The sequence below is a fragment of the Choloepus didactylus genome, chromosome 10, assembly GCF_015220235.1.
Source record: "Choloepus didactylus isolate mChoDid1 chromosome 10, mChoDid1.pri, whole genome shotgun sequence".
Lineage (NCBI taxonomy): Eukaryota > Metazoa > Chordata > Mammalia > Pilosa > Megalonychidae > Choloepus > Choloepus didactylus.
This window is the reverse complement of record NC_051316.1, coordinates 53,745,616-53,769,800: the sequence shown is the minus strand read 5'-3', so window position 1 is coordinate 53,769,800 and position 24,185 is coordinate 53,745,616. Positions and strand designations below refer to the sequence as shown.

Below are 24,185 nucleotides of genomic sequence, written 5' to 3'. Positions count from 1 at the left end.
AAGGTTCATCCATGTTGTCATATGTTTCACCAGATCGTTCCTTCTTACTGCCGCGTAGTATTCCATCGTGTGTATATACCACATTTTATTTATCCACTCATCTGTTGAAGGACATTTGGGTTGTTTCCATCTCTTGGCAATTGTGAATAATGCTGCTATGAACATTGGCGTGCACATATCTGTTCGTGTCACTGCTTTCCGATCTTCCGGGTATATACCGAGAAGTGGAATCGCTGGATCGAATGGTAACTCTGTATCTAGTTTTCTAAGGAACTGCCAGACTGACTTCCAGAGTGGCAGAATCATTATACAGTCCCACCAACAATGAATAAGAGTTCCAATTTCTCCACATCCCCTCCAGCATTTGTAGTTTCCTGTTTGTTTAATGGCAGCCATTCTAACCGGTGTTAGATGGTATCTCATTGTGGTCTTAATTTGCATCTCTCTAATAGCTAGTGAAGCTGAACATTTTTTCATGTGTTTCTTGGCCATTTGTATTTCCTCTTCAGAGAACTGTCTTTTCATATCTTTTGCCCATTTTATAATTGGGCCGACTGTACTACTGTCATTGAGTTGTAGGATTTCTTTATATATGCAAGATATCAGTCTTTTGTCAGATACATGGTTTTCCAAAAATTTTTTCCCATTGAGTTGGCTGCCTCTTTACCTTTTTGAGAAATTCCTTTGAGGTGCAGAAACTTCTAAGCTTGAGGAGTTCCCATTTATCTATTTCTCTTTTGTTGCTTGTGCTTTGGGTGTAAAGTCTAGGAAGTGGCCTCCTAATACAAGGTCTTGAAGATGTTTTCCTACATTATCTTCTAGGAGTTTTATGGTACTTTCTTTTATATTGAGATCTTTGGTCCATTTTGAGTTAATTTTTGTGTAGGGGGTGAGGTACGGGTCCTCTTTCATTCTTTTGGATATGGATATCCAACTCTCCCAGCCCCATTTGTTGAAAAGACCATTATGACGAGGTTCAGCGACTTTGGGGGCCTTATCAAAGATCAGTCGGCCATAGATCTGAGGGTCTATCTCCGAATTCTCAATTCGATTCCATTGATCTATATGTCTATCTTTGTGCCAGTACCATGCTGTTTTGGCAACTGTGGCTTTATAATAAGCTTCAAAGTCAGGGAGTGTAAGTCCTCCCACTTCGTTTTTCTTTTTTAGAGTGTCTTTAGCAATTCGAGGCATCTTTCCTTTCCAAATAAATTTGATAACTAGCTTTTCCAAGTCTGCAAAGTAGGTTGTTGGAATTTTGATTGGGATTGCATTGAATCTGTAGATGAGTTGGGTAGAATTGACATTCTTAATGACATTTAGTCTTCCTATCCATGAACATGGAATATTTTTCCATCTTTTAAGGTCCCCTTCTATTTCTTTTAGTAGAGTTATGTAGTTTTCTTTGTATAGGTCTTTTACATCTTTGGTTAAGTTGATTCCTAGGTACTTGATTTTTTTAGTTGCTATTGAAAATGGTATCTTTTTCTTGAGTGTCTCTTCAGTTTGTTCATTTCTAGCATATAGAAACATTACTGACTTATGTGCATTAACCTTGTATCCCGCTACTTTGCTAAATTTGTTTATTAGCTCTAGTAGCTGTATCGTCGATTTCTCAGGGTTTTCTAGATATAAGATCATATCATCTGCAAACAATGACAGTTTTACTTCTTCTTTTCCAATTTGGATGCCTTTTATTTCTTTGTCTTGCCGGATTGCCCTGGCTAGCACTTCCAGCACAATGTTGAATAACAGTGGTGACAGCGGGCATCCCTTGTCTTGTTCCTGATCTTAGAGGGAAGGCTTTCAGTCTCTCACCATTGAGTACTATGCTGGCTGTGGGTTTTTCATATATGCTCTTTATCATGTTGAGGAAGTTTCCTTCAATTCCTACCTTTTGAAGTGTTTTTATCAAAAAGGGATGTTGGATTTTGTCAAATGCTTTTTCAGCATCTATTGAGATGATCAATTGATTTTTTCCCTTTTGACTTGTTAATGTGTCTGTAATACATTGATTGATTTTCTTATGTTGAACCATCCTTGCATGCCTGGAATGAACCCCACTTGGTCATGGTGTATGATTTTTTTAATGTGTCTTTGGATTCGATTTGCAAGTATTTTGTTGAGGATTTTTGCATCTATATTCATTAGGGAGGAATTGGCCGGTTAGTTTTCCTTTTTTTGTAGCATCTTTGCCTGGTTTTGGTATTAGATTGATGTTAGCTTCATAAAATGAGTTAGGTAGTGTTCCATTTTCTTCAATGTTTTGAAAGAGTTTGAGTAAGATTGGTGTCAGTTCTTTCTGGAAAGTCTGGTAGAAATCCCCTGTGAAGCCATCTGGCCCTGGGCATTTATTTGTGGGAAGATTTTTGATGACTGATTGGATCTCTTTGCTTGTGATGGGTTGGTTGAGGTCTTCTATTTCTTCTCTGGTCAGTCTAGGTTGTTCATATGTTTCCAGGAAATTGTCCATTTCCTCTACATTATCCAGTTTGTTGCCATACAGTTGTTCATAGTATCCTCTTATAATTTTTTTAATTTCTTCAGGATCTGCAGTTATGTCACCTTTTTCATTCATTATTTTGTTTCTATGGGTCTTCTCTCTTTTTTGATTTTGTCAGTCTAGCTAGGGGCTTGTCAATCTTGTTGATCTTCTCAAAGAACCAACTTTTGGTGATATTTATCCTCTCTATTGTTTTTTTGTTCTCTATGTCATTTATTTCTGCTTTAATCCTTGTTATTTCTTTTCTTCTACTTGGTTTAGGATTGGTTTGCTGTTCATTTTCTAGCTTCTTCAGTTGATCCATTAGTTCTTTGATTTTGGCTCTTTCTTCCTTTTTAATATATGCGTTTAGTGCTATAAATTTCCCCCTTAGCACTGCTTTTGCTGCATCCCATAGGTTTTGGTATGTTGTGTTCTCATTTTCATTTGTCTCTATATGTTTAGCAATTTCTCTTGCTATTTCTTCGTTAACCGTCTGATTGTTTAGGAGCGTGTTGTTTAACCTCCAGGTATTTGTGAATTTTCTAAGTCTCTGATGGTTATTGACTTCTAATTGTATTCCATTGTGGTCAGAGAATGTGCTTTGAATAATTTCAATCTTTTTAAATTTATTGAGGCTTGTTTTATGTCCCAGCGTATGATCTAATCTGGAGAAAGTTCCATGAGCACTAGAAAAGTATGTGTATCCTGGTGATTTGGGATGTAATGTCCTTTATATGTCTGTTAAAGCTAATTCATTTATCAGATTGTTTAGGTTTTCAATTTCCTTATTGGTCTTCTGCCTGGTTGGTCTATCTATAGGAGAGAGTGATGTGTTGAAGTCTCCCACAATTATTGTGGAAGCATCAATTGCTTCCTTTAGTTTTGCCAGTGTTTCTCTCATGTATTTTGTGGCACCTTGGTTGGGTGCATAGACATTTACGATTGTTATTTCTTCTTGCTGAATTGCCCCTTTTATTAGTACGTAGTGGCCTTCTTTGTCTCTCAAAACATCCCTGCATTTGAAGTCTATTTTATCTGAGATTAATATTGCTACACCTGCTTTCTTTTGGCTGTAGCTCGCATGAAATATTTTTTTCCCATCCTTTCACTTTCAGTTTTCTTTGTGTCCCTGTGTCTAAGATGAGTCTCTTGTATGCAACATATTGATGGTTCATTTTTTTTGATCCATTCTGCGAATCTATATCTTTTAATTGGGGAGATTAATCCATTTACATTCAACGTTATAACCGTGATGAAGGCATTTCTTGAATCGGCCATCTTATCCTTTGGTTTATGTTTGTCATATTTTTCCCCTCTGTCTATTAATATCCTTTATTTGTACCCATACCGAATCTCTTTAGTACTGAACCTTTCTCCAAGTCTCTCTGTCCTTTCTTTGTTTCTCTGTCTGTAGGGCTCCCTTGAGTATCTCCAGTAGGGCAGGTCTCTTGTTAGCAAATTCTCTCAGCATTTGTTTGTCTGTGAAAAATTTAAGCTCTCCCTCAAATTTGAAGGAGAGCTTTGCTGGATAAAGTATTCTTGGCTGGAAATTTTTCTCACTCAGAATTTTAAATATATCGTGCCACTGCCTTCTCGCCTCCATGGTGGCTGCTGAGTAGTCACTACTTAGTCTTATGCTGTTTCCTTTGTATGTGGTGAATTGCTTTTCTCTTGCTGCTTTCAGAACTTGCTCCTTCTCTTCTGTGTTTGACAGTGTGATCAGTATATGTCTCGGAGTGGGTTTATTTGGATTTATTCTATTTGGGGTTCGCTGAGCATTTATGATTTGTGTATTTATGTTGTTTAGAAGATTTGGGAAGTTTTCCCCAACAATTTCTTTGAATACTCTTCCTAGACCTTTACCCTTTTCTTCCCCTTCTGGGACACCAATGAGTCTTATATTTGGACCGTTTTCATATTATCTATCATATCCCTGAGGTCCATTTCGATTTTTTCAATTTTTTTCCCCATTCTTTCTTTTATGCTTTCATTTTCCATTTCTGTCCTCTTCCAGGTCACTGATTCATTGTTCAACTTCCTCTAGTCTTGTACTATGAGTGTCCAGAATCTTTTTAATTTGGTCAACAGTTTCTTTAATTTCCATAAGATCATCCATTTTTTTTATTTAGTCTTGCAATGTCTTCTTTAAGCTCTTCTAGGGTCTTCTTGATATCCTTTGTCTCCCGTACTATGGTCTCATTATTCATGTTTAGTTCTTTGAGTAGCTGCTCTAGGTGCTGTGTCTCTTCTGACCTTTTGATTTGGGTGCTTGGGCTTGGGTTATCCATATCGTCTGGTTTTTTTCATATGCTTTATAATTTCTGTTGTTTTTGGCCTCGTGGCATTTGCTGAACTTGATAGGGTTCTTTTAGGATTTGTAGACCAATTGAAGTCCTTATCTCTAATTTATCAGATCTACAGCTTCGTGGAGTACACTTTCTCTAACTAACCAGCAGGTGGCGTCCACGAGCCACCTGTTCTCCAACAAGCCAGTTCTCCCCTGCTTAGCCTTTTTGGGGAGTGGGGGGACGTGAGTCTTGTGGGGTCCAGTTGGTGTACCAAGCTTGCGTGTGTAGTTGGTGTTGCCTGCCCTGTATATGGGGTGTGTTTCTGGGCAGTCAGGGAGGGGTGGTGGCTCTAACAATCAAATCTCCCTGGTGATCCTAGAGTTTTAAGGCTGCTGCAATAGTCTAATCCTTCAGTTCAGTCCTGCCACAGTTTGTCTCTGCCACTGACCCACAAGTCCTTGGTATTGGCGTATGGCTCCTGAGACTTGCAAGTGGGCCCCTCTTCCAGGCCGTGCACCCCCTGGTCCTCTGTTGAGGGATGACTGTGCTATGTCACAGGTGAGTGCCGTCCCCCCAGGGCAGTTCTGGGCTGCTGGGCTGTGTAGGGAGGCTCCCAGTCTGCTGAAATGATGGCTGAATGGGGCTTTTGTTAATTCACACTGCTCTACCTTCCCAACTCTGGGACAATCAGCTGAGGGTTGCAGGGAAAGGCTAATGTCCACGCCCAGTTTTGTGGTGTGTGCCTGTTATTTTAAGCACTTCCGTCACACTGGGTTGTCTGGGGCAGTTCTGGGCTATGGGGCTGGCAATGGGCAGGAGTGTTTCCTGTCCACCAGGATGATGGCTGTGAGCGGACACCCCCCTTTTCTTGGGAAGTTGTGGTGTTTAGTGAATTTTCTCAGCCACTGGATTATTGCGTTTTGTCTCAGAGCTCTCCTAGTTCTGCTCTTGACTTGACCTGCCCAAATTGCAGGTCTTTGAAGCTTTCTGTATTGGGCTTCTTAGAGTAATTGTTTTAGAAAAAGAAAAAAGGATTAAAAAAAAAAAAAAAAAAAAAGGGCCCTCCTCAGAGATCTAATGGGTTATTGAAATGCTAAGAGACAAAGCAACCAGGGCCATTAAGGAAAGGTCCACAGGGCAGAGAGATCAGCTTTTCTTCGGGATTTGCATATGCGCCTCAGGGCCCTTCCCCTTTCTATGTTCACCAGAACTCCAAAAATCCTCCACTTTTATTTTGGAGTTTTTCGTGTTGTTTTTTTTCTATGCCTGTCTCCTCTCTGCTGGCCTGGCTGCTCTCAGATTCTCTGGTGTCTGGTCTCAGTCTATCTATGGTTGGAGTTTGGATCAGTAGAATGAGATTCCGATAAGGGCTGCCACTGCAGTTCTCCCTTCTCCTTCCCGGAGCTGACAGCCCCTCCTCCCACGGGACTGAGCCTGGCAGGGAGGGGCGCGGGTCCCCCTGGCCGCAAAAACTTACAGATTTCGCTGATCTCAGCAGTTCCACGTTTTCATGAGTGTTGTATGAAGTATGCCCAAAGTCAGATTGCTCTGTGGTGTCCAGTCCACGCAGTTCCTGGCTTTCTACCTACTTTCCTGGAGGAGTAACTAAAACATACAGCTCACCAGTCTACCATCTTGCCCCGCCTCCCATATACTTTCATATATTTTCAACCAAATTTTCCAATTCAGTTGGGAAAAAAAAATGTGAGAGTGAGTGGGTAGAGTTAAACGGAATGTGAATAAATATTGCTAGTTTCTAGGAGCTTCTATTTTGTGGAAATTTAAGGAGACGGTAGGGATTGGTTCTACATTTGGGTACTCAGAAGATAAAGCTTTATAGTAGTACACATTTAGATCATTTGGATTATTTTCCTTTTACCCTTTTTTCCTCCTTGTAGTCTTACCAGGCAGGCTTCATTATCCTGCTCATTGTCATTCATTGCTCCATATTCATTTCTTTCCTATTTGCAAGGGCCAAAGGCCTAGGTAAGACTTTGGAAGGAAGGGAGCCTCAAAAAATCAGAGAGATATCCAAGCACTTTTCAAGCAAAGCTGGTCAAGAAACTCCGAGCTTTCCTTGTTCTGAGTTAGCTTTAAATTATTTTCTCCCTCCCAAGGTTTACAATCACTTAAAGGAAACTGAAGCAGCACTAATAGCTAATGACTGAAGTCAGTCTATATAGGTACTCTACCTACAGTTTCCTTCATATCAAGCTTGAAATCTGCCCCACTGTCAAATATGCCTTTTTCTCATTTCTTAGATTATGGTGGATATAATCAAGACAAAACTGCCAGTTTCTACACTTTCTCCTGATTCCATTTAGTTACACAAAGATTTATTTTTCCCTAATTGGTACTACAAAGCACCACCTCTCACAGCCACAAGCTTAATTTCCTAGATTTTTTGTCTGTCTTGTGATACATTTGTATAAACGTCAGCTCCCCTTTAAGTATTAATCTCTTAGAGTACAGGACCTATGTATTGTTTATTTTTTACTCCTTCAGTCTGGCTTATAGTTGGTGTTAATAAATGACTTAGTAAAGGAATGATTTATCTGTAAGACTTTAGAAAGGAAGTTAATTATTTGATATTTTTATGTGAGTTAGAAGTCTTTAATGATTATCTCATCTTCAGTGAAGACTTGAATAAGGAACAACTAGATATCAGCTTCAATCATTTAAACTTTCACAGTTCTTTAATGAACAGGCAAGTATGTGCACAGCAGACAGATGTTGCTAGATACCTAGACTGTACAGGTTTAGGTTTAAATTAGTTATCTACTTTAGGTACCTTCTGGAACTCAATGACCCTTCAATGGCGTAGTAAAAGTTACCTCTTTTCTAGGATACCATACAGGTACTTATCACTAACTGATTTAAAGTCATCCCCTCATTGGCCCTACCACCACCAGTAGATACAGATCCTTTAAAAAAAAAAACACAAGTAAATACATGCTTTAAAAATGTAAGCAAAAGTTTGATAAAATTTTAAAATCCAGAATTTCTTGGCACTCCACTGAATAATACTGTAAATTTAGTGAGCAACTTTCACAATATGAATTTGTCTTTTCCTTCCTTCATTCCTAAGGGATTGGCAGATAGTGACAAAAAAAGAGCTAATCTCTTTTTCACTTTAATTATTATTCTTGTTATTTTTGTGTTGTGTGCTAATGAAGGTGTCAGGGATTGGTTTAGGTGATGAATGTACAACTATGTAATGGTACTGTGAACAACTGAATGTACGATTTGTTTGTATGACTGGCATGGTATGTGAATATATCTCAATAAAATGAAGATTAAAATAAAAAAAATGCTAAGTACAGCATAAAAAAAAGAGCTAATCATGCATGTTTGTTAATTTCTAGCTGTCATATCATTGGATTGAGATTAATCAAAACTTGAGGTATGTAACGTCCTGATTATCTAAAACTTTTTAAAAATATTCCTTTCTTTCCACCTTCTATTTTTACAAGTGAAGTAGGATTTGTGAATTAGAGTCTTTTATTTATTAGTCAGTAGTTTACAGACTTAAAAGTGTAAATTTAGAAGATAAAGCTGAAACAGTATGAATCTCAAGAAGTTGATGAGTTTCAGGGAGGAAAGAGTTCGGGCTTGGTAAGCACAGACGTGAATCCAAATCTGAGCTCAGTCACCTTGTGTGGGTACCAATCACTTCACTCAGAGAGCCTGTTTTGTCTGTAAAATGGCTATTGTCTCTCAAAAAAGTAGTGTGAGAAGTAAATGAAATGTGTAATTGCCTACCACAGTAGGCTCTCAAATGTTTTTTTATGGTGTGCTTTATTTTATACATTCTTTTTCTTATGTTTTTATAGCTGCCTAAAATCTAGGGAAATGGGAAAACTGGTTAAGGGAAGACTGGTTAAGGGAAGATTACAAAAAACTTAGCTAAGCAAGTACAGTGACTTATTTTCCCTCCCATTTGTTTGGCATGTGTGTGTGTGTTTTTTAATCATAACACAGAAATCCATATTTTCAGGCTGAAGGAGTAAGAAAACTGTGTTAGTGATCTTAATTATTTTCATCTTAATGGTAAAGGGAAGAGGCATTATTGCATGCAGATAATATGGAAGGAAGCTTTGGCTTGCCTGAAGAGGGAATCTTATGTTTTAGTACTTGGATTCTACAAACCTTTTCTAGATGTTTCCTCAGTGCCATAAAGGAATTGGTCAGTTTGGCATGAGTTCTTTGATACTCTCTTTCTTGGTAAATGATTAAAGTGAAGAAACACTTAAACACTAAACACTAAAACAAAATTGGGAAAACTAAGAACAAAATGTAACATTCGGAAACAGCTTTAATAAAACCTGAATTGAAGTAAAAACAAACACACACACAAAAAACTCAGTTATTTGGCTTTTTCTTAATGATTAAAATAAGCAGTTTACAATTTAACACTGTTCTCAAGTATGTTGCAAATAATCTTTTCCAAATGTTTGAATTTTTGAATCTGTTTATGCTTTTCTGTGTACTTTGGGGGAGGACAGATGGGTATGCATTTTATTTTTTCCCCTAATACCAATGTCTTTTACTGAACTATCTTTCTTTGCCCACTGACTTGAAATTTCATTTTTATCATATCCTAAATTCTTGTTTATGGTTGGGTATGTTCCTGGACTGACTATTCCATTCTACTGATCAGTCTATTTCTTCTTCAAATACCAAACTGTTTTAATTAGCTTCATAACATGTTTTAATATCCAATTAGATCAGTTTCAGCTCATTATTCACCTATCAGGAATTCTGCTGTAAATATTTTTTATCTTACGAACACTAGGATAATTGTGTTCAATACTTTTTTTGACATTACATTAAGTTTTTAGATTTAATTTGGGGAGACTGGGCATCTTTACAATATTGGGTTTCCCTTTCCAAGAATAGGCTTTTTTTTTAAATTTGGCACAATGTGATATTTACAACAAAGCTGCAAAAACAGTACAAAGAATTCCTATACACCTTTCACCCAGATTTTGCAAATATATTATCACAATGCAATAATAAAAATCAGGAAGTTAACACTGATACAATACTATTATCTAATCTACATAAGTTATTTGTGTTTTGACAAGTGTCCTACTAATGTCCTTTTATTGCTCCAGAAGCACACACTGCATTTAGCTGCCACATCTCCTTAGTCTCTTTTAATCTAGAACAGTTCTTCAGTCTGTCTTTCATGACCTTAACACTTCTAAAAGGTACTGGCCAATTATTTTGTAGGTTGTTCCTTAATTCCAGAGTAAGTGAATTTACTTAAATCTTTTAGGTCGTTCCAGTAGCCTTAAAAATTTTTTTTAACACAGATCCTATATATTTCTTGTTAAGTTTATACTTGGATATTTTCTCTCTTTACATTGTTTTCTAAATGCTCATATAAGGATTTCATTCATTCATTTTAAAGTTAGCTTTGTTGGATATAGCATTACTGGTCATCAGGTATTATTCATTTCAGCACTTCAAATACGCCATTTCACTGTCTAATGGCCTCTATTGCTTCTGATATTGTTTCCCACCACATGGTAAGTCATTCTGCTGTGTTCAAGGTTTTCTCTGTCTTTGAACCATCTGACTACTATATGCTTAGGTGTGGATCTCTCTGTGTTTGATTTACATGGACTTTGTTGAATGTCTTGATCTGTGGATAAATGTTTTTTCATCATATTTGGGAAATAATTGTCCATAACTTCTTCATGTATTTTTTCTGTCCATGTCTCTTTTCTTTTCTTCCTGAAACTCCAATTATACATGTATAGGTATGCCTGACACTGTCCCACAAAGGCTCTGTTCATTTTTCTTCAATCTTATTGTTTTTCTGATTGGATTATATCTTTTGATCTATCTTCAAGTTACCTGCTGTTTGAGCCAGCTAAAAAATTTTTAATTTTTGTTATTGTATATTTTAACTCAAGAATTTCCATTTGGTTCTGTTTTATAATTTCTTTTTCCCTACTGAGGTTCCTTATTTGTAAAGTCATTTAATTCTTTGAAAATATTTATAGTAACCGCTTTGAGATCTTCGTCTGCTAAATCTAGTATCAGGACCCCTTTAAAGGCAGTTTCTATTGACTGCTTTTTTTTTTTTTTTTTTTTTTATTAAATTCAGTTTTATTGAAATACATTCACACACCATACAATCATCCATGGTATACAATCCACTGTCCACAGTATGATAACACAGTTATGCATTCATCACAATCTATCTCTGAACATTTTCCTTACATCAGAAAGAACCAGAACAAGAATGAAAAAATAAAAGCGAAAAAAGAACACCCAAATCATCCCCCCATCCCACCCCATTTGTCCTTTAGTTTTTATCCCCATTTTTCTACTCATCCATACACTAGATAAAGGGGGTGTGATCCACAAGGTCTTCACAATCACACTGTCACCCCTTGTAATCTACATTATTATATAATTGTCTTCAGGAGTCCAGACTGCTGGGTTGGAGTTTGGTAGTTTCAGGTATTTACTTCTAGCTATTCCAATACATTAAAACCTAAGAGGTGTTATCTATATAGTGCATAAGAATGTCCACCAGAGTGACCTCTCGACTCCATTTGGAATCTCTCAGCCAGTGAAACTGTTTCGTCTCATTTTGCATCCCCCTTTTGGTCAAGAAGATACTCTCAGTCCCATGATGCCGGGTCCACATTCATCCCCGGGAGTCATATTCTGCATTGCCAGGGAGATTTACACTCCTGGGAGTTGGGTCCCATGTAGGGGGGAGGGCAGCAAGTTCACCTGTCGAGATGGCTCAGTTAGAGAGAGAGGGCCACATCTGAGAAACAAAGAGGTACTCAGGGGGAGACTCTTAGGTACCGTTACATGCAAGTTTAGACTCTCCTTTATGGTAATGAGCTTCATAAGAGCAAGTCCCATGATCGAGGGCTCAGCACATCAAACCGCCAGTCCCAATGTTTGTGACAACATCAACACCAGTCCAGGTGAGGATGTCCAACACATCCACACCTTCCCCCCAGATCCTCGGGGCTGGGGAGGGGGAGGCTGTAAATATATTTTTTATTGTCTGCCCAAATTACTCTGGGATGTGTCACTATTTCACTCCAGCCTATACTAACCTACCATATCTCACTTCCTATTCAAAGTACCATGCAATTGTGGTGTTTGAACAAATCGACTGTAGAGTTGTACCGTTTAGAAAATTTAGATCCTGTACCAAATAGATATCTATTCCCTTGGTCTCATATGGAAGTTGAAGTTTTAAAACACAATCAGTTTCAACCTTTACCCTTTGGCCTGGCTTGCCCTGGTCTTAACCAGACCTGCTTCATTCATATCACTAATTGAAGTCTGGGCTCTTCTTCAGCTTTTTTTTTTCTTTTTGACAGTGGCTGTATGCACTAATACTGACATTCATATCTGCCGAGCTCTAGCTCTGAGTTTCAGGTGTCTCAGAGATATGCATTGTTTCAGAGACCAATCAGGTTATACGCTAGGGGATCAGCATCTCAAAGTTTAGAGATAGGCATTACAATTCAGGGATAGAGTTAACTGCTGTAAGAGCTTACAATCTAAGGACTATTACAATTATTATGTCTATTGACTGCTTTTTAAACTGAATATGGATAACAACTTTCTGTTTGTAAGCATACCTCATAACTGGACATTTTAGTTCATATATGGTAGCAACTATGATTGTTTTATTTTTCTAAAGGTTGTTTTGTTCTTTAATAACCTGCTTGGTTATAAACTTCATAATCTGTCTTTCTGGCGGTGTCCAGCTGCTTATATCTCCAGTGTTCTTTTTCTTACTTTTTAGCCTGGCTTTTTAGAGACTGTCTCTGTGACTGCATAGCTTGGTAGGTATCTAGTGATTTTGTCTGACTGAGGTTGTAATCAAACACCTTGAGGCCTTAAAGGCCTCTATTCTCTGCCAACTGATCTGTGTGTTGGGAAACACACTCAAGTTGTGGCCAATTCTCAAGTTTACTTTGGTATTCACTTTTCGGCAGTCTCTCTTAGGTTGTCCCTAAGAGAACAAGAGTGCAATGTTCCAGTCAGACAGGTACCTGGAAGAGCTTATCTCAGCCCTTCTACAGCTCTCTCATCTCCAGGACCTCTCTATTAATTTCCTGTCCAACCAGTTACCTGCCCCAACTGGGACCAAAAACTTAAATCTTACAAAGCTGCAGTTTTTCCCTATTGCTCCCTAGCAAGTTTGCAATTTTAAGCTGTTAAAGCTGAGGGTTTTTACCTCCTGTCCTAAACTGAGGCTACACGCTGACAATAAAACCATTGGTTTTCACATCCCATTATCGGTACAACTACAGTTCTTGCCAATGTAGTAGGGACAGAGGTGGGGATGGTAGCAAGAAAATCAGACTCCTGCTATCCTATCCTGAGGCAGTTAAAAACAAAACAAACAAAAAAACACTTCTCAGTTTGTTGTCTATCTTTGACTGATCTCCAGTGCCCTGAAATGGTTGATTTTGGTATTCTCCCTCCAGGTTTTATGCTTACTAATTGTGGAGAAGATTCATCAACTTCTTCACACCACCAAAAGCAGAAGTCCCTCTATGTTCATTTAATAAGTTATCACCTAAGTAAATGCTCTTACTGTCTCTAATAAGATTTTTCCTTTTTAAGCAAACATTTTTATGTTATTTGTTGAGGATGGAGAAAAGGACAAGCAACACTTTACTATCATATTTTTTTTTTTAAAGTTCTGAAGCTCATGTTAAAAAGCCCAGGGTAGAAGTTTCCTCCTATGATCCACTCTTCTCCTCTTTATGTACATCCAAGACATTTGAGTGGGGTTACTCCAACCCCTAGCTCCTAGGGGAGGTGACTGGACTAACATAATCAAGATCTCCAGCCAAGTGAAATAGTCTCTCCTGAGGAATTACTTCAGAAGTGGTTATGAAACATGAATGCTACGATTCAAGTGGGGTGGGAAACTTTTTTTTTGAAAGGTGGAGGAAAAGGTACTTATGTATGAACTGTATGCAACTGCTGGAGTTACTTTTCTCCCTTGAGGGAACCTAACCTGAGGATAAATCCAACATAGTACAGAGTGGGCCACTAAGTATAGTTATGCATTTTTTTGTGCAATTTACAAAGGTGCCAAGTTAAGTAAGCTATTTGGGGCTGAAATCTAGTCCATGCCGTTTTTACCCTGACCTGGATCAGTTTCTCCCTAAAAAAAACAAACATGGGTTTTTAATGTGCAAAGGCTCCATGTGCTCTATAAAGCATGAATCCAAATCCACAGGGCTGCACTATAATGATTTTTCATAGTAACATAAAGTCCCTTAATAGACTAGGCACAGTCTTGAAGGACACAGAGAAATGGAGCCGGAACCACGATCATAACAAGACTGAAAACCCCTAACCTTATGACATAAATCAGTAATTCCCTTTATTGTTTATTTTTCTTCTTTTGTTATAGAATACACATATAGAAGAATATATAAAATATATATACAATTCAACAATTATGAAATGAAAACTCATTCTATTTCTTAACCTTGAACCTAATTTGAAAAGGAAAACTTTCAACTTTTCATTATTAGCTAAGATGTCTGCTGAGTTTTTCTCATCTCCCTATTTATTAATTTTTTCAGTATTTTCCTATTCTTTTTCTTATCCATGTTTATATAAGTTTTTTCATATTTTAATGACATAATTTGCTTACTAAAAAAATAAAAACTTAGTTGCCGTAACACACACATATAAAACATAAAATTTGCCATTTTAACCATTTTTAAGCATGCAATCAGTGGCGTTAATTACTTTTACAATGTTGTGACACCATCATCTTCCATTACGAAAATTTTTTCATCAACTGAAACAGAAACTTACCCATTAAACAATAACTTTCTCATTCCCCCTCCCCCTCTCCTCAACCTGTAGTAAACTCTAATCTACTTTCTCTCTCTATGCATTTGCTTATCCTATGCATTTTATGTAAGCAGAATCACACAATATTTGTCCTTTGGTGTCTGGCTTATTTCATTTAGCATAGTTCATGGTTCATCCACTTTATAGCATGTATCAGAACTTCATTTCTTTTTGTGGCTGCATAGTATTCCACTGTGTGTGTGTGTGTGTGTGTGTGTGTGTGTGCGTGCGTGTGTGTATACATACACCACATTTTGTTTATCCATTCTCTTTTAATGCACACTTGGGTGTTTCTACCTTTTGGCTACTGTGAATAATGCTGTTATGAACACTGATGTGCAAGTATCTGTTTGAACCCATGCTTTCAATTCTTTGGGAAATATACAAGAGAGTAGAATTGTAAGGTCACATGGCTTTTTGGATTGCTGTTGCTGCCATTATGCAAAATACCAGAAATGGACTGGCTTTTATAAAGGGGATTTATTAGGTTATGAATAACCTAAGTTCTAAGGCCATAAAACTGTCCAAACCAAGGCATCAATAAGAGGATACCTTCACTGAACAAAGGCCAATGTCGTCCAGAACATCTTCGTCAGCTGGGAAGGCACGTAGCCGGTGTCTGCTGGTCTTTTGCTTCTGGGTTGCATTTCAAAATGGCTTTCTCCAAAATGTCTCTGGGGCTTCTGTCTCTTTAGCTTCTCTCAGCTCTCTGTTTGGTTCTCCTGTGGTGTTTCTCTCTAAGCATCTGGGAGTCCTCTCTCAGCTTCTCCAGGGCAAAGCCCTGGGCTTCATCTCTTAGCTTAGCATCTCCAAATGTCCTTCTGTCTGCAACTCCAAGCATCTCCAAGCATCAGTGTCAGCTCTTATCTCCTCTCTGAAATGTCTCTCTAAGCTTCTCTGAGCTCCTTGTTTCTGTGAGCTCTCCTAAAGGACTCCAGCGATCTAATTAAGACCCACCCAGAATGGGCAGGGTCCCATCACCAGGGAAATAATTTAATCAAAGGTCTCATCCACAGTTGGGTGAGTCACATCTCCATGGAAACACACAATCAAAAGGGTTCCATGCTAATCAAAAGGCTAGTTAAATGTACCCCCACACATGATGTTTAACTTTCTGAGGAACTGATAAACTGTTTTCCACAAAGCTGCACAGTTCTACATTCTCACCAGCAAGGCACTCAAGTTTCTATTTCTCCATATCCTCACCAATGCCTGTTATTTTCCATACTTTTAATAGCCAACCTAGAGGATATGAAGTGGTATCTTGTGGTTTTGATTTACATTTCCCTAATAGCTAATGATGTTGAGCATCTTTTCATGTGCTTATTGGCCATCTGTGTATCTTCTTTGGGAAAAATGTTTATTCAGGTCTTTTGCCCATTTTTAAATTGGGTTATTTGCCTTTTTATTGTTGAACTACAGAAGTTTTTTTAATATATGCTGTATATGAAATCTTTATCAGATATGATTTCCAAATATCTTATCCCATTCTGAAGGTTGTCTTTTTACTTTTTTGACAACGTCCATTGATGCACAAAAGGTTTTAATTTTGATGATGTCCAATTTACATACTCTCTATCATTGCTTGTGCTTTTGGTATCATATTTAAGAATCCACTGCCTGATACAAGGTCCTTAAGACTTCCTCCTGTTTTCTTCTAAGAGTTTTGTGGTTTTAACTCTTCTTTTTAAGTCACTAATGCATTTTGAGTTAATTTTTATATAAGGTGTGAGGTAGGGGTCCAATTACATTCTTTTGAATGGGGACATCCGCTTTTCCCAGCATAACTTGTTCCCTGGCCAGATATATGGATTTATTTTTTTCTGTTCTTTAAATTTTTTTGATTTATTTCTGAACTTCAATTCTATTCCATTGGTCTAGGTGCCTGTACTTATGCCAGTACCACAGGTTTTTTGTTTGTCTGTCTTATTGTAGCTTTGTACTAGTTTTAAAGTCTGCAGTGTTAGTTCTCCAGGTAACTTTTCTTATTTAATACGGCTTTGGCTATTTGAGGCCCCATGCCATGCCATAAGAATTTTTTTTTTTTTTTGCAACATATTCTAAACTTTTATTGAATTTACTAAACTCACTCTTACATTCAAGAATTTGATGTTTCGTTTTATCATTTCTACAAAAATGGATGCTGCAGATTTTTTATTTTTAATACACCCTTTACTGGAGGGAGACTGTTCATACATCTGTTCTTTCCTAAGGTTCTTTTTCTTTCTTTCTTTCTTTTTAAGTAAATAGTGGATTTTTAATTTTAGTAAATGCCTTTTCTTTATTTGGTAATCACATGATTTTTCTCCTTTCATCTATTAATGTGGGGAATTATATCAATTTCTAATGTTAAATAAGTCCTACTTTCTGGAATAAGTCTAATTTGGCCATGATCTGTTAATATTAACCCTTTAGAAATGGATAAATTCTGCTTGTTGTATTTCATTTAGGATTTCTGCATCTATATTCCTGAGTGCAACCAGTCTTTAAATTTTCTTTTCCATACTGTGTTTGTCAGGTTTTGATATAAAGGTTATGTTAGCTTCATAAAATGAATTGGAAATATTTCTTTTTTCCTATTCCCTAGAGTTCGGCTTTCTTGACCCTCTTTACTGTGTGTTCCTTTTATATTTTATATTTTATTCATGTCTCTTAACCTCTGTTTTCTTTTCTCTTGGTTTATTTTGCTGTTATTTTTCCAAGTGGGATGGATACTTAGCTCACTAATTTTTGACTGCGTTAATAGATACATTTAGGGCTATATTTCTATCAATGCTTTGGCTGTACTCTCCAAATTCTAATATACATAGCATCACTGCTGTTCATTTCTAAATATTTTCCAATTTTAAATTATGGGAATTTCCCATTATTTTTCTTTTAATGATTCCCTATTCAGCTGCATAGTAGCCTTTGAAAATTCAAAGAAACTGGTTCTTACTGCAATTAGCTGAGAAAAGAACACTTCATTTCTAAACAATAAAATAATTTAAGAAATGTTGACAAATTAATAGGAAAGCAAACAGCAGGAAATATCCATATCATAGGATAAATGTTTCAACTGATAGGTCTAGCCCTGGCAGATAATCGTAACAGAAAGGTACCATTTAATTTCTCAAATTTAATACACCATTTTAGTAGTGCATTAGATTGTTGTCTTTAACTTTCCTTAAATATTTAGTTGGTACACTTCATATGTAATATATTAACACTGGTTTTATATTTTGACAAATCAGAAAGCATCTCACAGAAAGTATGCAAAATTTTAAATCCTGTCACTGTAGGACTCCTATAAAGATGGAAATTAAAAGTAATCTTTGTATCTTTTCAGTTATTTATTTTTCAGAAACTATGAATACAATTATAGTCCATAAATGTTACTCCTAAGTCTTTAACAGATGAATAAATGAATATTCCCTATTTAACATTTGAGAATGTAAAGCTAATCTTAAATGTGCTCTACAAGGATCAAAAAGACAGTAACTACATTGCTCTATTAGTATTTATAATATTTTCAATTCTTTAATAGCATTAATGAATGCAAGTTTTTTTTGCAGCAGTTAGGTACTCTAGGAGAGAGTCTCAATTAACTTGGAAGGATTAAATATTTTTCTTTGGTGTTTTTTCTCATGCTGATAATATTTTTCAGCACCAACAAGTAAAAACAGGTGGCCCAACAAGATAGAAATGAAAGGAATAAAAGCCAGTACCTACATGTAATTAAAAGAAATATCACAATACAATGTGTACAAATTTCCATGAAACTTTTTCTATTTTATTTTATAAAAAACATGCAAGCGCACAATGGAATATTGAGTGGCTCCAAGAAGGGATGAAGTTGTGAGGCATGCAACCAGATGAATGAACCTTAAGGACAGTATGTTGAGTGAAATATGCCAGAAATGAAAAGACTAATATCATAATGCCTCAGTAATATGGACTAAATATAATGTGCAACGCTGAGAACTGAATTAGAGAACATAAGTTATTAGGGAAAGGCTTTTGTAAACGTTTCTAGACTGTAAGTTCTTACAGCAGTCACACCTATTTCTAAGTTGTTATGGTTATTTCTAAATTCTGAGATGCTGGGCTCTTTGTATACAACCTGGTCATTCACTGAACTTTGGGTATCTATGGGACACCTGAGACCTCAGACCTAGAATTCTGCAGCTACGAAAGTCAGTATTACCCCATACAGTAACTGTTTAAAAAGCTGAAAAAGAGATCAGACTTCAATTAAAGACATGAATGAAGCTGATCTGGTTAGGACTAACGCAAATCAAACTAAATGGTAAAGGATGATACTGACAATGTTTTAAAACTTCAACTTCTGTGTAAGACCAAGGGAAGAGATGTTTATTTGGTGCAAAATTTTGTATCTTCTGTAGCACACTATCTAATTTAACCCATATGGTTAGTTTATTCAAACACCATAACTACATGGAACCTTGAAATAGGGAGTGAGATCTTGTGGTTTGCACAGGTTAGTGTGATGTCCTGATTCATCCCAAAGTAATCTGGGCAGAAAATAAAAAAGTATTTGCAAAGCCGCATTGAGGGACTGGAGGAAAATGCGGAAATATTAAACTTCCCCACCTAGGAAATTCATGATATTCTCACAAGCATTGGGGACTACCAATTTAACAGGCCAAGCACTGGGGACTACCAATATAATAGGCTTGCCCTTATGAAACTTACTCCTGCAAAGGAGAAGCTAAGCCTCTTATAATTTTGCCTAAGAAACACCCCTAGAGAACCTCTTTTTTTGCTCAGATGTGGCCTCTCTCTCTAAGCCAACTCTGCAAGTAAACTCACTGCCCTCCTCCCTACATGGGACATGACTCCCAGAGGTGTAAATCTCCTGGCAATGTGGGACATGACTCCTGGGAATGAGCCTGGCCTTGGCACCATGGGATTGAGAAAGCCTTCTTGGACCAAAACGGGGAAGAGAAAGGAAACAAAATCGTTTTTAGTGGCTGAGAAATTTCAAGTAGAGTCAAGAAGTCATTCTGGAGGTTATTTTTATGCATTACATAAATATCCCTTTGTAGTTTCTAGTGTATTAGAATAGCTAGAAAGAAATACTTGAACCTGTAATTCAGTAGCCTTGATTCCTGAAGATGAATGTGTAACCACATAGCTCTTAAGATGTGACTGTGTAATTGTGAAAACCTTGAGAATGACACTCCCGTTATCCAGTGTATGGACAGATAAATGGAAAAATGGGGACAAAAATTAGATGAAGAGTAGGGTGGGATGGAGGGGACGGAAATATTTAGGTGTTCTTTTTTTGCTTTTATTTTTATTTTGGAGTAAGGAAAAGGTTCAAAAATTGATTCTGGTGATGAATTCACAAATGTATGATGGTGCTGTGAATAACTACACTGTGATAACTGTAGGGTGTGTGAATGTATCTCAATTAAACTGTACTTTAAAAAGTAAATGAACAATGAGGGGGGAAGGAATGGGATGTTTTGGTCATTCGTTTTTATTTTAATCTTTATTTTTTGAATAATGAAAATGTTCAAAGTTTGTGGTGATGAATGCACAACTATATGATGATACTGTGAACAAATGATTGTACACTTTGAATGATTGTATGTTATGTGATCATATCTCAATAAAATTGCATTAAAAAAGAAAAGAAAACAAAGACAATAAATAAATAGTGAGGGGAGGATAAAGGGTATGCGATGTCTTAGGTGTTCTTTTTTATTTTTATTTTTTTGTGGAGCAATGAAAATGTTCAGAAATTGATTGTGGTGATGAATGTACAACTATATGATGATATTGTGAACCACTGATTGTACACTTTGGATGAGTATCTGGTATGTGAATATATATCAATAAAAGTGCTTTTAAAAAAAATGCATTTGGAATAGCTAGAAGTGAATACCTGAAACAATCAAAATGCAACCCAGTAGCCTTGATTCTTGAAGATGATTGTATAGTAACGTAGCTTATAAGGAGTGACAGTGTAATTGTGAAAGCCTTGTGGATCACACTCCCTTTATCCAGTGTATGGATGGATGAGTAGAAAAATGGGGTCAAAAACTAAATGAAAAATGGGGTGGGAGGGGTGATTTGGGTGTTATTTTTACTTTTATATTTTTATTCTTATTTTCATTTTTTCTGGTACAAGGAAAATGTTCAAAAAACAGATTGGGGTGATGAATGCACAACTATATGATGGTACTGTGAACAACTGATTGCACGCTTTGCATGACTGTATGGTATGTGAATATATCTCAAAATTGAATTTAAAAAAATGCTTGCATCTCCATCCCTCAACCTATCTCAACTGATTAAGTCAGCCTTATCTTTCTTATCTGGTAACACATTCCAATTTTGCTGTATCCTCCCCATTTCAGAATATCTGCTAGAGCTTGCAGTGGGAGACTCTTCTTCAATCCCTCAGGAAGAAATCTTTTTATTCAAGTCAATCACTTAAGAGTTTCTTCCCTAACCCAGGCTTAGAATGTTCTTATTTGTTCTAATAGTCTTTCTCCTCCTTTAAAGGGTCTCAGATGAACACTCTCCCCTAATAATACTTAATAAAGAAAAGTAGTAAAAGCTAACTATTTTCAATTGTAGCAAATGAAGAAAAGATATAACAGATTTTTCGTTTTCTTCAACAACCTTTCCCTGAATGCTTACTGCAGATACTCATATTCTAAGAGGAGGAAGAACATATGTAAACAAAGTTTTATAGGTTAACTGGCCTCAAAATCATCTGTAAAACTTTTTTTTCCCTTCTAGGTTTCTGGCCTGGGCACTGGATATCAGAGATCATGGGGAGGAGAGGTTGGGGAGTCAAGAGTTCTGAATTAGGACAGGCCTGAGGAGCCTATGGAACATTGCAAGGGGGGACTATGAGAAGGCCGAGAGGCACTAGGGAGAAGGGAGAGCTGGGGACACAATGGAGTACCCCTAAAGCCAAGGCACTAGATGAGATGTACATCATTCAAGATAAAGAAATTCTGAATCAGAATTTCAAGGAGTAATCTGAACACCTTTCTTTTTATAGCTCTGTGGCTGACTCTGATCCCTAGCTAGAGTTGATGTAAAGAATAGAGTTGAGGCACAAATGCAAAAATGAGATATGGGTTGAAGGGCAGGAAAACAGAAAAAGTCCTCACAGAGACAGGGCTACTTCACTGGGAGTCTTGAAAAATGACTAAGTTTTCACCCAACAGAGGAATTAGTGTAAACCAAGTTATGGAGGTATGCATGGCTGCATTACACAGTTAAAGGGGCCATATGAGATGAGACTTGAAAGGGGGATGAAATCCAAATCACTAATGCTTTTATGCTTTGGTATAGGCAGGGGTAAGCCTAGATGCAGGGTATCTAATTGGAAAATTATTCTCATTAGTCAAGAAAAATACATCAATACAGTCTTAAAATAGTTAATAGTGGGAGTAAATGAAAGAGAAAGAAAGTATTAGGCATAATGGAGCTGACTTACTGACCACCAGGTTGAGAAAAAAGGAGGAGTTCAAGATGACTCCTTGTATATGGCTTATATAGCTAGAAGGATTGTGGAGCCAATCACACAAATAATGTAAAAATAAGGAGGCAGTGAGATCCAGATTTGTTTTATCCCATGATCTAGTTTCCATTCCTATCTAGCAATCAGCCAGAATTTTTCCTGGATTTACAATTAGGTGAGAAATGCTATTTTAAGCCAAATAAGGTCTGGCAGCACCCCAAATCAAACAATTCCAGATCTTATCAAAAAAAGGACAAATTTCTAAATAAAATTATGTTATGTATTCCCAATATATGGGCTTTATTACAATAAATTAAGTATAATGCAATCCGCAAAATTTCAAATGTTATATAAGGGTTCATCAATCATTCCTAGGGCTAAAAAGACAATTATCATCAATTAAAAGAAATGAAATCAACTTTCCTGATGATCATATACTGAACATATGCTAGAACTGGGAAGGAAAAACATTATTAAGCCAAAACTGGTAATTCAAATCAGTGACCAATAACTAATGACTGTGATTAACCAACTACGTTGTATACCATCACAACAAAACGCTAAATTTTACCAAAGTACTATACCTCATGATAGGTGCTTGCAAATCCAGTATTTTCCTCATCTCTAAATGTAATGCTGGAGCACACTGTTCATCCTTAAAATGGGGTGTCCCCTTCACTTGTGGACTGCCTCTAAAAGAAATAGCAAATACTTAGGATTAAGGAAAAGATACTGAATTCACCTCTACTCTGTAGCTAATATATAGCCAATCAAATAAAGTAAGTGTAATCAAACTTACAAATCAGGAGTTCATCCTTCAGATTCTCAAATGCAAAACAGTCTTCAAAACATAATTACATTACACAGACATATATATTTATCAACTGAAAGTAACTTGGAGGATGGGGAGAATGAATGATCAGAGAATCCTAGAAATAAATTAGTTAAGATTAAAAGTAAACTCTCAAGAGAACCAGCAATTTTGTTTTAAAATGATTAATGGCCCTTTCTAAGTTGGGTAACTATGGAAAATACATACCATTATATATAGTTTATGTCCCAAAGTGTCCAAATTCTCACCTCATCTTACCTTACTCCATTTCTCAACCTTGATTCATAGTTCTTGGATGTAACAGAATGAAAGTAAGATCCAGGAATGCAGTTAGATGTTTCACCTCTTACTTGGCAATAAATTAGCAAAATGGCTAAATTTTAAATATCCCTGGCATTAAATGATTGCATTAGAGTAGGTGGGTCAAAATGCCAACTTAATCACTGTTGGCCTCCAGCAAAGAATGGATACAGCTTTACCATGACTTCTCCAAAAATGCTCTGCAGCACCTAACACGCTGCTGGTACACAGTCTCCAAGTCGGAGTCATTCCCACAATAAGGATCTTCAATAAGCTGTTTTGTGGATTGCAGCTCCCAAGTAGTTCAAGTTTAGCTTTGCAGTTTTCAACTTGATAACCTTTTCGATTCAAATCTCTCAGACTGCTTTCATCCATGTGCAGCATATAATCAAATATGGCAAAGTCTACTTTGATAACCTGCCAGGCAATGTGATTCACAGGAATATCATGCTTCTTCATGCAAATTTTGCCCTCGATAATCAGGCGAGTTTCCCATCTTATATGTGATGTTGCAGCGCTATCTATCCTCTAAAATTCTGAAATATTTTGATTAGTTTCAAGCTTTCTGAAAACTGCTTCCGCAATGGGTGATGGACAGATGCTACCCAGACATAGCAACAGCACCAACTTGGGCTCCTTCTCTGTCATCTTCTCAGGAGCAAAGACAGTTGTTTGGATTCTTTATCTCCACGTGGCATAGGACTGGACTATTATTGTTCTTCAAAGTCTGTGTTTGAATTTAATAGCTATCTGTCTCTTCTTTTATATCAGCTATCACACACTCTTGGCAACAGTGTGCCTACTTTGTCATCTCAGATGAAACCATTAGATAAAAAGTGGAAACTGAAGACATATCAATCAAGACTAATGGATCCTACTAAAAAACCAGCTCCTGATAAGAGAGCTTTGAGTTAA

General features: G+C 36.9%; 1 protein-coding gene across 3 annotated transcripts in view; it reads right to left on the bottom strand.

Moving 5' to 3' along the window:
* The window catches only part of RIC1 (RIC1 homolog, RAB6A GEF complex partner 1), a 215,779-nt gene that overhangs the window by 99,775 nt on the left and 91,819 nt on the right, over positions 1-24,185 (bottom strand). For all 3 annotated transcript variants that reach the window (XM_037797276.1, XM_037797275.1, XM_037797274.1), the window contains exon 4: positions 22,723-22,830. In XM_037797276.1, the coding sequence (XP_037653204.1) occupies positions 22,723-22,830 (108 nt within the window). The remainder of the gene's footprint in view (positions 1-22,722; positions 22,831-24,185) is intronic.